This window comes from Felis catus, chromosome F1 (genome assembly GCF_018350175.1).
Source record: "Felis catus isolate Fca126 chromosome F1, F.catus_Fca126_mat1.0, whole genome shotgun sequence".
NCBI classification, from domain to species: Eukaryota; Metazoa; Chordata; class Mammalia; order Carnivora; family Felidae; genus Felis; species Felis catus.
Window position 1 is genome coordinate 35,586,095 of NC_058384.1, and position 13,529 is coordinate 35,599,623.

The 13,529-nt window shown below is 45.1% G+C and overlaps 1 protein-coding gene across 1 annotated transcript; it reads right to left on the bottom strand.

Annotated features, from left to right (window-relative positions):
• Positions 1–2,520: 2,520 nt before the first annotated feature.
• On the bottom strand, positions 2,521–5,737 carry IL20 (interleukin 20). Its single transcript, XM_023247455.2, has 5 exons — positions 4,865–5,737; positions 4,522–4,587; positions 4,275–4,427; positions 3,615–3,689; positions 2,521–2,598 (listed from the first exon to the last, which is right to left on the bottom strand). Exons 1-5 carry the CDS (start codon positions 5,195–5,197, stop codon positions 2,521–2,523), a joined length of 705 nt encoding a protein of 234 aa, XP_023103223.2. The 5' UTR covers positions 5,198–5,737.
• Between the last annotated feature and the right edge of the window lie 7,792 nt (positions 5,738–13,529).

Here is a 13,529-nt window from a genome sequence, read left to right on the forward strand (position 1 = left end):
GGCTGTGGGATCAGAGGGCTCACATTCAACTCTTGGTTCTGCCCCCTTATACAAATTACTTACCATCTTTGAGCACTCTGTCCTTTGAAAACTGGTAATAATACTATCTAACTCATGGGGTTGTCTTAAGAATTAAGCAATGTAATATATGTGAAATTCCCAGTACAGTGCCTGACACATGAGGAGTACTTAATAAATAATAATAATCATCATCATTTTAATTGTTGGAGTTGGAAGTGACCATTATAAACCATTCTTTAGAGTCTGTCCCTCAATGGCCCACCTTTATGAAATTTTCCCTTGAGGTTTTCACAACCTGACTTGACTGCTTCACTGCTGAATTTGCTGTTGTTGGTACTATGACAGGTCAAGAAGAGAAGAGACCAGGGTCCTGTTGAGAAAAGGAATAGACAAAGAGGTAACAAGTCAGTACGAACATGGTACTTTGCAGTCCCCAAAGACCCAGGCTTCCCATGGCCCAGACTACCAGAAGAGTCAGAAATGTCTCCCAGAAAACAAACAGTAGAGAAATTTCATCCTTAGCTGTGGGTCAACCTGTAACGCACCCATCTGGAAGACTCACACCCTTGGCAGATAAAATGACCTCCTCACTGCTTTCCAATGTTTCTTGGAGGTGGTTATCACAATTTTAACACTGAGTTCGGTGCACTTGACTCTTCCTGGAGAGTTGAAGCTAAATTGTTTGTCAGACTGGTCAGAGAAAACCAGGACACATGCAACTAGAAAATATGACAGAAGACAGGTGAGATGGAGCAAAAATCTGATAGCAAATAGGTGATAATTATGTGGAATATGAAGGCAGAAGGTGTCTTGTTTTCAAAGGAACATAAAAAACCCATGTCTTCCATCCTTCTGAAAGGTAGACACTATCATCCTGTTTTCCAGAGGAAGAAACTAAATTCCAAGAAGGTTAAGTTTTACAGCCCAAATCTCTCAGGTAATGAGGGTTGAGTCATGATTTGGATCCAAGAAAAAAGATCTTGGAAAAATACACCTAAATGTTTGAGAGCGGATTCTAGGTGATTTAAACAATCTTCTTTATGTTTCTCTGTATTTGCCAAATTTTCTCTGTTGGGTAGTTGTTACTTGTATGAGAAAAGAAACTAATAAAGTTATTTAAACTTCATCAAGACCCAAGCTGAGGATTGGGAGCGGAAACCCGAGGCCGTGAGGGGAGCTTGCTTTGGGAACCAGGGCATCAGCATTAGTCTGCTTTTCATGAAAGTGGGAAAACTAAACCGCCACTGGGGGTGCAGTTCCAAGCAAGGTGGGGAGGAAGGAGGCAAGAAGCCCCTGCCAGAAGAGCCCAGGGAAGGGCAATATGAAAGGGACCTGAACAGAGCATGCTGACTTAGTAGTTGGTCATAAAGACAAAGACTCGACCCAGAAACGAGCTAGACCCTGGGCGCTGGCCAGAATACAAAGTGGAAGAGCCTCAAGAGAAGGTTCACGAATCTCTCTGGGCAAGGCTCAGTAATTAAACTTTGCACCTGTGTGTTCTTAACCCTTATAATAGAACCTTCTGCCCATGGTAATTTGTGTTGCAATCAAGTCTCCTGACGCAAAACCCAAAGTGAGAAAGAAAAGCAGTTTCACAGAGGACAGTGCTCAAAGCTAACAAGGGGAGGGCAGGGATAACTGAAGCCCTTCACTCAGTCATTGTCCCTTCATGTGGAGGGCAGAGTCATGGCATCAGAGATGTGAATGAATTAAGAATTGAATTGGGCATGCATTCAGTAGGAGGGAAAAGGTCCAGGTTCCCACTGTCATCTTTCTTCTCCAGAGGAGCAAGAAATCCCTAGGTGATTCGAGATTCAAGCTCTCCGCGCCATTGTTTTTGCTCCTGAAGCATTTGCAAACTCCAAGAAGATATTTATCATGCAAAGAAAACTTTATTTGTAGAAGTGCATTTTTGCCATACAAGATTCCGTAGCAAGTATGGGGTTGGGGAGGTGAGTGGAGGTGGTCAGTAATTGTGAGACAAGTCTACAATTTCACATCAGAAATTCTTCTACAGCCCACACTTAGTAGCCATTAGTTCACTTTTAAATATCTCACAGAGTGAGATACACATGTCCTTGATTTAATAAAAATGAATAACACCCTTAGCCACCCCCCTAGAATTTAGAGGGTTTGTTTACTGTGCGAAAACTCATAGTCAGGTGATAAATATAACCCGTGAATTTTTTAAGTCTTGTCTTCACATACAAAAATAAATAAGTTAAATAGCAAAAATAAATAAATATGTTAAGTAATAAATACACCCCACGGTGGAAAAGATCTCATCAAAATCTTATAAAATCATGGTCTCCGTTCAGAGTGGGAACTCCTGGGGACAACCACAATAAGGAGGCAAATAATAAATAAATAAATAATCTCCACAGTGGCCAGCACTACGTTGCACAGCAGCGAGACGGTGGTTGGGGGTCATGCCTTCGCGGGTACCGAGGACTGGGACTCTTGGCCAGCACTATTGCCAGCGGGGTCGTCACCCTCCTCCTAGGCCAGCTCCTCCATCCACTGCAGGAGAATGTCCAGCTCTCCCAAAGCCTTCACCACCGCTGCCTGAGGCGTAAGCTGAAAGACACACACTTCTGTGCTGAGCATCTCATAAAGGGACAACATGTACTCCCGGGTTAATGCTCTCCTTTCACTGGTAGGTCTGCTGGGCATTGCGAGCCCAGTATTCTCTTCAAGATGGAGAGCGTGAAAGACGTGATGGAATCTCAAGATCTCACAAGAGGAAGGAAAATCCTGGAGTCCATGACATAGGGAAACTGAAGCCCAGAAGGTGGCAGAGTTTGGAGTATAACCCAAGCGTCTTGAATCACAGAGATCAAAGTAATTAGACTGTTGGGTTTTTTCTTAAAGATGTGTGTGTGTGTGTGTGTGTGTGTGTGTGTGTGTTAGGAGTTGCATACTGTGCAACTTTAACTGAGCAAATATTTATTGTGTTAAGCACTGGGCTGGCTGAGGATTCAGAGATAAATGGCACAATGCCTACCCACAGGGAATTCAGTCAAGTGAAGGAGACAGAAGCAGACAACTAAAATATAGTGTGGTGGATGGAGGATGGAGTCTCCACAGGATGACGGAAGAGGCATCTACCTCTGAGAGACATAGTACCTTCCTGGAGGTGATGCTTAGGGTGAGTCTTAAAGGATGAGTAGGAATTAGTCAGTGAGGAGTGGACTTCAAGCCTTCCTGGCAGATGTGCAAAGGCACCAAGGTGAGGAACAGCATGGCATGGGCGTGTGTGAAATTGTGACTGTTTTTGAGGGTACGTATAAGTGTGTAATGTTGGAAAACTACTGCTTCTTGTTTGTACAGCTGGAAGGCACAGATGTCTCTGGAGTGACTTGATGGAATTAAGGCCATCCCCTCTTGAATCCCAGAGCGTCTTCCAGAGACAACACCCTTCTAGAGCCTGGATGGGTGTCCCCTGGGTTAAAGCAGAGGGATGGTCCACATGACCTCAGAGGGCAATTGTTGAGGGCTACAGGATTTCTACCGGTATGAATATCTATCCCACCCAGTTGTGATCTCAGTTCTAAAAACACACCCATCCCTACCGAGGCCCAAATTGCATATACCTCTTCGAAGTGACTCAGAATCTGGCTGTATTTCTCCACTGCTTCCTCCCCACAAGGGCATGTCATGTGGGCATGCTGAAAAGAATGCCACAGAATGATGGATTTTATTAAAGATTCTGATTACCTGCCCTCACCACTGCCACGAAGTAAGGAGAATTCTACTCTTTCACCTGCGTTCCTGTACCTACTCCATTCTTATGGAAAGCCTTTTCAGACCTCATCATTTTGGATCAGTAAACTACTCATCAGCCAGAAGAGGAGGCCAGCTTTGTAGGCTCACATAGGGAGCTCTTTGTTGGATACCCAGGTCCTATTCAGACCTTGTCTTGATATTCAGCCCCACGGCCTGCTGAGAGGCTGAGGATACACTAATGTACTGTAGGATCCTTCACCTACAGTGGAAAGCGTAATTCATGGATAATAGATAATTATCATTAACATGAAATAGCATTTTGCAGTTATGTAGACTTTTTGCATAGGGCCTATACCCCAAAGACAGTAAAACTGAGTTCTTATGACCTGTCACATGGTACAATACCGATAATGAGAACGTTTGGTTTCAGTTTTTCTAGCCAGTAAATGGGGATAAGAAAGAGCTTGGTTGCTAAGTCATTGAACTATGTGCGGCGATGGGTCCTTTTACCCAAGACCTTTACTCACGCAGAGCCGGAGGTCCTTCTTGATGGTAAGAAAAGAGTTGGCAAGACTGCTGGTCTTCCGGAGGATATGGTGGTCAGGCGTCTGATAGTTTTTGAAAACCCTGTCCAGGTACAGTCTCAGTACATGGCGGAGGAGGCAGCACTGATCTGCAGGCTACAAAGGAGACTAGTATGTTGGTGGCATCCGGGGTGGTGGAGATGCCTCCAATTTATATTTCCTCCCACAGTTTTATGGGCCAAGCACATACCTTGGTGTCTTGCAAAGACTCAGTCTTCCTCAAGATTCTGATGTCAATGATTTCATCTTTGGCTTGCTAAGTGGAAGAAGGCAAGGCAGGAAAGGACAGGTCAGGGACTGCTGCCGGGTGTTAGACATCAAGACCTCTCTCAACTTTTCCTTGCCACAGCCCAGTGGACGTCTCTTGCCAAAAACACTTTTCAATTTTGAACTACAACTCTTTCTTGGGAATGCATCCTCCTGGTATGGGGTCCCCAGCCTGTCTCTTTTTGTGTCCCAGAGGACAGAGAAGGACAAGTAGAGAAGGAGAGAGGCAGCCACAGGGGCAGGGAGGGGTTGCCTCCTTCGCTTACCACACTGTCCCGTATCTCAGAAAACCCGTTTCGCATTGCCTGAAGGTTTGTGGTGATCACACAACTTCCCAAATGGAGTGTCTTCAGCCCAGCAGAAGGTGTCCAGAAGAGATAAAACACAGCAGAGAGAAGGCAGATGGGAAGACCAGACGCTTTCATCTTGTGCCAGAATCTGAAGACCACGGGAGCTAGGAATTCAAAGGAAAGGGCATGACTTACTGATTTTCCCAATGTCATGTCTGAAGAAGCCAATTCAGTCCAGGGACATGCTTTCCCCAGGTGTCCCCTTGTGAAACTCAATAGCTTTGTCTGGGTTTGGACGGTCTGGCCCATTCATCTAACTTACTAAGAAAAGCTGCTCAGCTGCTGTCCCGGAAGGAGAGACTTCGGCTGCTCGTTCAGGGTCTGTGAGTTGGTGCTACAGGTCCCGACTCCTTTATTCTGTCCCCATCCCAGCCCCATCGTCATTGCCCAGCAGGTAAGGCCTGGAGCAGCAGGCACTTGCAGTGAGTAGACAGAGGATTACATTTCGGGGAAAATGTCAAAACTTGTTTTGCCCAATTGACGTATACAGTCTTCCCTTCCAGAATGCCAGTGTAGCTCACTCTTCTGGTCCCCTTAAGCCCACAGGGGAACTGTGGGAAAACAGAACCTTACAGAAGCTGTTGCTGAGCCACCGAAAACACTTGGGGGAAAATTGTCTGGATTTTATGGCTACCCCCAGGGCAGAAGAGCTTAGCCGTTTGGTATTTGTCTGGGATCGGGTTGGTTATTTCGGGATAGTAGATTTATTTCAGCCCCAAAGGCAAATAGAAAGTCAATGATTTCATAACAATCTTACTGCCAGGGAAAGGCAAGATCTGATGGGCAATCAGCCCAGTTACACCTAGCACTTCTCTCTCCCGAGGTGTCTGTGCTCCACAGCGCCCTCTACAGGAAGACTATAGTCAGGCACACCGGAGAGGGAGGCAAGAGCGGGCTCTTTTCTGGCTCTGCCCAGGTCCCAAAAGAAAGAGAAGAAAGGCAGGAGGGGAACTCATTTCTTCCTGGAATAGACGGCTCCATAGGAGGGCACTTTATAGTGTCTCCTGAGTTTGAAGATAAATTATAATGAGCTGCGATTAGTGTAAGGAGAATGGAGTACTCATCTCAGGCACCGAATGTAAGTGGGCACTAAAAGTCTCAATCAACAAGACAAATAATATTTTCATGCGATATCAAAATTAATGAAAAACATATCCATGATGAACCACATATCAACATTTTAAATAACGAGTGAATCTTCCAGTGCCATGCTGAGACATATTGGCTACAAGTTCCCATCAAAATAGGTTGTCCCTATTTGCTCAGGACTGGGCGGTGGGGGAGGGGGGAAGGGGGTGTCCCAGGACACAAGGATTTTAGTTGTAAAACTGGAAAAGTCACAGGTAAACCTGAATGAGGTAGTCACCCTACGTCTATGTGACTCTGGACAGGTAAACTCACCTCTTTGAGTTTTGTTTTCTTAGCCCCCCCAAATGAAACAATCACACTTACCCCAGAAGCTTGTTTTGACATTTAAAGATAATGATGCATCATTCACAATCCTAAAATATAGCGAGTGATCAATTACTTTTAAATAGAGAATGCTGTTAGCTGCCTTGAGCATAGAGGGTATATAGTAAATATACTTTAAATTCAACAATTCGATTAGCATTTCTTGAGCACCATCTTTTTAAATTATTATTTTAATTAAATTTTTAAAAAATCTTTATTCATTTTTGAGAGATAGAGTGTGAGGAGGGGAGGGGCAGAGAGCGAGGGGGACACAGAATCCGAAGCAGGCTCCAGGCTCTGAGCTGTCAGCACAGAGCCTGACGTGGGGCTCAAACTCATGAACCATGAGATCATGATCCGAGCTGAAGTCGGGCTCCCAACTGACTGAATCACCCAGGCACCCCTATTGAGCACCATCTAAAATATTGTGCTAGGTACTGGTGTGTGAAGATAAACATGATAATTCTCTATCCTCAGGATATTTTGTACTGTTGGAAAGGGCTCCTTTAGACGTGGCCCTGAACACACTTGGGTAAATGATTGGAAGAACCAGGCTGACCTCCAGAACTGTGTGAGTAGTGTAGAGAAAGGGAATTCTCTTACCTGAGCTCAGGAAAGGCTGCTGCTTCTGGTCGCCTAGGAGTCTGTCTCAAGCCAAGAGGCTTCCAGTTTTATATACAGGTCACAGAAAGGAAGTGAACTCCTGCAGGTGAGGGCTGGAACTCCCTTGGAATTTCTCTGGTGGCATCTCACTTCCTCCCATTCTAAGACAGATTAATCTCAGGCTGCATTACCTCAACACTTTCCTCCTAAAGATTCCTTCCTAGGAGACTGCTAGTTATAGTTTTAGACAAAGTTATAGTTTATCTAGTTATAGTTTTTAGCTAAAGGATATGCCTGGGGGCGCCTGGGTGTCTCAGTCAATTAAGCAACCGACTCTTGATTTCAGCTCAGGTCATGATCTCCCCATTCATGGGTTCGAGCCCACATTGGGCACTCTGCTCAAGTGCTGAGCCTGCTTCAGATCCTCTGTCTCCTTCTCTCTGCCCCTCCCCTACTTGTGCGCGCTCTCTCTCTCTCTCTAAATAAATAAATAAATAAATAAACAAATAAATAAATATTTTTTAAAAATTATAAAAAAAAAAAGGGGGATGTGCCTCTTTCTTCGCAGCTGCCTTCCAGAAGGAAGGTAAAATGGTAATCAGGACAGGAAAGATCCCCGAATTACATAACTGGAAGAGAAGTCCAAAAGCTGCTTTTGCTCCTTCATTTTTTTTTTTTACTTCATATTTTGTAAGATTTTATTTTTAAGTAATCTTCACGCCCAACGTGCTGTTCGTGGTGCTCAGACTCACAACCCCAAGATCAAGAGTCTCATGTGTTACCAACTGAGCCAGCCAGGCACCCACCCCCACTTTAAATCCAGTTCTCCTTAACCATGTTTCTCCCCAGCGCAGACACCATGGGCTCACTCCTGCCGTTTCTCCTTTGTTTTTGTTATTTCCACCATTTCCCTTCAACAATGGCTGCCCTTCTTTCCCTCCATTCATCATCAAAGAGTGGATCCCAATTCTTTAGTTTTGAATTATTCCGGGCCGCACCAATCCTTTCCTTCTCAGACTTCCAATCACAGATATATCTTTGGCACATGAGAGAGTCTAATATTGCCGCCCTTTTTCTTCATGAATCTTAGCCTTTTCTCCCTAAGGATACTGGAAGATTTTCTTAGCAACTAATCCATTGGGTAGGACAACACCTCCTGGCAAGATTAAATCAAAGCACCTGGGATTAACTATACACAATCTTTGAAAAATATCAAGATAGTAGAGATTATACTATATTTCTTCTCAGCTCTTAATATCTAAGACTCTCAGATCCTGTACTTGAGTTCAGGGAGTCCATGGTTTACAGGGTGAATTTCCCATATTCTTTCATTTTTCTGGATTTCAGTTTATATATCTGTAAAATGACAGTAATAGAATAGGCAATGTACAAGATCTTTTCCAATTCTGACATTCAACGTTTTATTTATTTTTGGGACAGAGAAAGACAGAGCATGAACGCGGAAGGGGCAGAGAGAGAGGGAGACACAGAATCGGAAGCAGGCTCCGGGCTCCGAGCCATCAGCCCAGAGCCCGACGCGGGGCTGGAACTCACGGACCGCGAGATCGTGACTTGGCTGAAGTCAGACGCTTAACCGACTGCGCCACCCAGGCGCCCCCAATTCTGACATTCAATGTCCCTATGATTCTCTGCTTTTCTACCTTTTGGGTCAGAGCATTCTTTTTAATGTTTTCCAGAATTTCCTTTAAAATGAAGACTCTAACTTTTCGTTGTAATGCTTGATAAATGCTGAAAATATGTGCGAATATCTACTCTAAATGTCTCTTGAACTCATGCCTGTTTTTTCATCATTGATGCTAAATAAACTATTTCTCATGATCATCCATAACCGTGATTAAAGTAATGAGAAACACGGTCTGACAAAAATACTTGAAGTCGAAACCTTCCGATAACATAAGCTGTTCCCATGCCAGTCAATTCCTTTCCTTTAAGCAAGAAGAACCCAATAGCTTTGTTTGAAGTCCCCTGTAATGATTAATTAAACTTACTCATGTGCAATCCCGATCCTACTTTAATAAATGAATCTCTCCTTTTCCTACATTGAAATACTTTCTTCTCTTTAAATCCATTGGCTAGATCCCATTCCGCTCTCTGTACGGACACCAATTCAACTCTCCTCTACAAAACTGTACCTGCCTCACCCTAACCTCTCTCTCCATTCCCATTTCCCAGGGCAAAATTGGTCCCTCACCTGTGGACCTCTGCTTTACTTTGCATATACTTCTTTTGTACTTATCAGAGTTCATTGCAGTTTTTTGGTTGCATATCTAGATCTCTCGCTAGCCTGAGACTTCACGTTCATTTCTGTGGTTCCAAGACTCAACGTTTCCTGGTGGGTGCTCAGTTAATACTTGACTGTTGAATGAACATAACGATTAAAATCATTTTTCCAATGGGCACCTGGGTGACTCAGTTGGTTAAGCGTTGGACTTCGGCTCAGATCATGATCTTGCAGTTTGTGAATTCAAGCCCCTCATCAGAGCTCTGTGCTGATGGCGAGGAGCCAGGAGTCTGCTTCGGATTCTGTGTTTCCTTGTCTCTCTCTCTCTGCCCCTCCCCCTGCCCACACTCTGTCTCTCTCTCTCTCTCTCTCTCTGAAGAGTAAATGAACATTAAAAAAATTTTATAAAATCATTTTTTGGGGGGTGCCTGGGTGGCTCAGTCAGTTAACTGGCCAAGACTCTTGATTTTGGCTCAGGTCATGATCTCACGGTTCGTGAGATCAAGCCCTGCCTGGAGTTTTGCGCAGACAGCACAGAGCCTGCTTGGGAGTCTCTCTCCTTCTCCCTCTGTCCCCTCTCCCTACTCTCAAAAATAAATAAATAGACATTAAAAAAATTTTTTTAATATTTTTTTTCTTTATGTTGTATCCCAAAGCCACAGGATCTTAGGCTTGGCTGAACCTAAAAATGGAGACATACAAAGCAATCAGTCATCACCAAATGGCCTAAAATCAGAGAGAGATAGGAGGATGGGGAGATGAAGGTAAAAGATAAGCCAGTTTGAAGTCAGAAGTAATATTGGTCATGTTAAGGAATTTGGATTGAATCCAATAGCAGAGAGTTATGCAGGCTTTCAGCAAAGAGCCATGTGATTGGATAGGCACACTAGAAAATCCACCTGAGGCCGAGAAGACAGGGAGGACGAATAGGGTCTGAGGAAGGGCTTTCGTGACAGCGAGAACTAGCACAGCAAAGCTCACCACGTCTTTGAACACCAGCAATAGATTGGCCGGCGGGAGCTGGATTCGTGTAGAGGGGCAGGTGGGAGATCAAGTTGGAAATAGCATCAGGGATCTTATGCCAAGGAAAATGAACATGGACCTGGAGTCCAGAAAGCTCTGGCTTTATCTTCAGCCCACCATGTGGTCTTGGGGAAACTGCTTCCCTTCTTTGGACCTCAGTTTCCTCATCTGTAAATTCTGAGGAAATTAATTAAGTGACTTAAGGTCTTTTCAATTCTGCCTTTTGATACTCTAATTCTTTACTCCCCCCCGCCCCCCACTCCCCCCCCCCCCGCAGTAAAGCAATAAGGAGCCCTTTTGAAATGTGAAATGTCTTATGGTGGAGAAAGCGACGCGGTCGTAACTGTACCAACCATGAGAGCTTCAAGGGCGGCAGAGTGCCTGGCACGCTGTTAGTGATGGAACAAAGTAGTTGGGGGATGATACAGCTGTGGTGGAGAAATGGGGGGTACATTTCCTGAGCGCATCAAGCCAACATTGGGAGATAGGGTTTCAAAATCGGGAATCAGCATATAATCAGAGCCAGTGTGATTGTAAAGGTAAGCTGGGCAGAGGAGAGAAAAATGAATCCCTTCTTAGGAAATAAATTCAGCTTCCCAACCAAGCCATTTTGGGGCAGGAAACGACTTTCTAGAAACCAGGACTAAAACCCAGCCGCTCCTTTTTTCCCATGGCAAGTCCTGCGTTCACAGCTCAGGGTTTTTCCTGTCTGCAACAACGTCATAGTTGCCAGCACATGGGCTTCCTGCCAAGTTGCATCACCTTGCACGGAAACGCTGGGTGTTCAGGTTCTGCTGAAGGAAGAACCTTAGCTCCCTGAGTGGGCAAGTAGAGACCCTTCTCACTCCTGGGCCTGCAATGTGGGAGCTTTGCGGGCCTGCAGCCCCTGGTACCTCCCCTGCTACCCCCCTGCCGGATGGAGATGGGCGGGGCAGCTGACGGCTCTCTGAAGGGTACATTTTCAGTTCCCTGTCCTCAGAGCCTACAAAGTGGGTGACGTCATTTCCTTTTCCTGCGTTTTTCCAACATGCTCTGGTTAACCCACTTGACTCGCTGCCACCCTTGCTCTCGAGATTTCCTATGACATAGCTGGGTCCCCAGTATTGGCTAATTCCTCCCAGCCTCTGCCTGCAAAGCGGGAGTCCCTAGGAGAGGCCTCGCTTTGACTGGAATCTGGGGGGGAAAAACTCCAGACGTGGCCTTGATTTAAGTTTCCTCATCTAGAAGACTAGAGACGAACTTCATTCATTGCCTTTTAATTCCCCACGTTGGGGAATCCAGCACTGAGCTGGATGACCCCAAGGTACCCCAGTGAAATGACATGGTCTCTTGGAACCTCCTGTGGGATTCCAGAGCATTGTAGGGGAACAGAGCCTCTAATGTGGGAGATCCTAACGTGGGAGAAGGTGGATGGGGAAAAAACACCTCTTTTCACAAACCTCTAATTAACATTTAACATTTTCTTTGATTAGGAGCATGGGAAACAAATATAAATCACAGTAGTATTAGAAGTACCGGTGACTTTGTCACTGATAGAAATCACAAATATTTTTGTATCACATTAGAGTTGTTTCAGACACTTCAAAATGACATTTATACTCATCACTACTTAGGAATGTCTGTAGTTTGGGGGCGCCTGGGTGGCTCAGTCAGATGAGCACCCAATCCTTGATTTCAGCTCAGGTCATGATCTCACAGTGGTGAAATTGAGCCCCGTGTTGGGGTCTGCTCTGATAGCATGGAGCCTGCTTGGAATTCTGTCTCCCCCCACCCCCTTTCCCCTCCTGTGCTCATGCTCTCTATCTCTAAATAAATAAATAAACAAACAAACAAACAAATAAATAAGAGGGATGTTGGTAGTTTGTAAGCCTGCCTGCTGCTAGATCTTATTAATTAATGCATTAATAAAGAAGCACATTTATTATATATTGCTTATTGTCATTCTAGATTTTGATAGCTGTATTTTAATGTAATTGATTTCTTTTATAATTCCATGTACTTTATTTTATGCATTTAGAAACATTATCCTGAGTAGAGTCCACAAGCTTTGCTGTGTGCCAGAGGGGTCCAAAGCACACAGAAGGTTGAGATCCCCGGCTCTAATGGCAAGAACAAAGGCGCATGGGTATGTCAACCTCACCTTCCCGATTGTGACGTGAAGTGAGAGAAGAAGAAGGCTATTTCTGGAGATGATGGGAGAGACTGCTTGTTGTCAGGAGTTTCTTAGAAAGTTCAGTCTGTGCTCACGATGGGCATTGAGGGTTGGGGGGTAGAGATTCCTTCTTGTCTGAGTTGTTTTCTTGGAGACAGTGTGATTTGAGCAAGACTTTTTTTTTTTTTTTTTTTTTTGCAATGCTTTGAAGAACTGATTTTATGAGCTCTGGGGCTGGAGAAGCTGTGGCAGGAGAAGGACCCTTGCTCCTTACAATGGGGGAGCTAGGACAAAGCTCCTGAAGCAGTGGATGCTTCTGTACCTGAGTGAGGGCACCCCTGTGGGTCTTGGGTGGGCTAAGGGGGCAGGTATTGAAGAAGGTCGAAAAGAGTCAATGCCATGAACTGTGAACATCAGTCTGAGGAAGTGCACTCTGAAACCTTCCATTTCTAATAACCGATGTCTGGTTTCCTTTGGTGACATCTAGGTCAATGTTGCACACATCAGACTTGCTTGCCTATGTATTTCCCTAACATTTGGATTCAAAGTGCTTTTTCAGGCTCTGGTTCCCTACAGAGATGAAGCTCTCTGATATCGAATAACTGTTCCACTGGACATCATGTCGAGCTCCCTGGGTATAATCCCATTTCCTCAACCCAGTCCCTCCAGAGGTCACTGCCAAGGGGCATTGTCTGCACTCTGCCTCAGGAGCATCTCATCCAGAGTTGCACTACGCTCTTCTCGGGCTAGATGTGGGGGATTTGGAGGCATTGAGGAAGTGAAGAAGAGGTTGAATCAGTACTTCTGGAGATCTTTCTCCCTGCTCACAGGACTGCTGGCCCAACAAAACTGAGAACTCCCAGCCCGAGAGGGAAGGTGCTACTTCTGGCCCTGTCAGAGCAGACAGCACCCCACAACCTGCACAGTCAAGACCATGATGCTTGCAGATGAGCAGGGACCCGGGTTAGCAAGATACCCAAAGGGCTGGCCGGTCCAGGAAAGTGACGAGAGACACTGACCTTCTGGCTTCAGGATGTGGAGTTAAAGACCATAAGACAACAATCTGGGCAAAATCAAGACCAAAGCCAGGGAGGCCAGACAAAGGGGAA

Excerpts from the sequence above, each read along its gene's own strand:
- IL20 (XM_023247455.2), bottom strand. The coding sequence starts at position 5,197 with ATGGGCCAGACCGTCCAAACCCAGACAAAGCTATTGAGTTTCACAAGG. Across the intron at positions 4,428-4,521 it reads AGTCTTTGCAAGACACCAAG|CCTGCAGATCAGTGCTGCCT; the intron begins GTATGTGCTTGG and ends TCTCCTTTGTAG. Across the intron at positions 2,599-3,614 it reads TTCTGAGTCACTTCGAAGAG|CTTACGCCTCAGGCAGCGGT; the intron begins GTATATGCAATT and ends TGTGTCTTTCAG.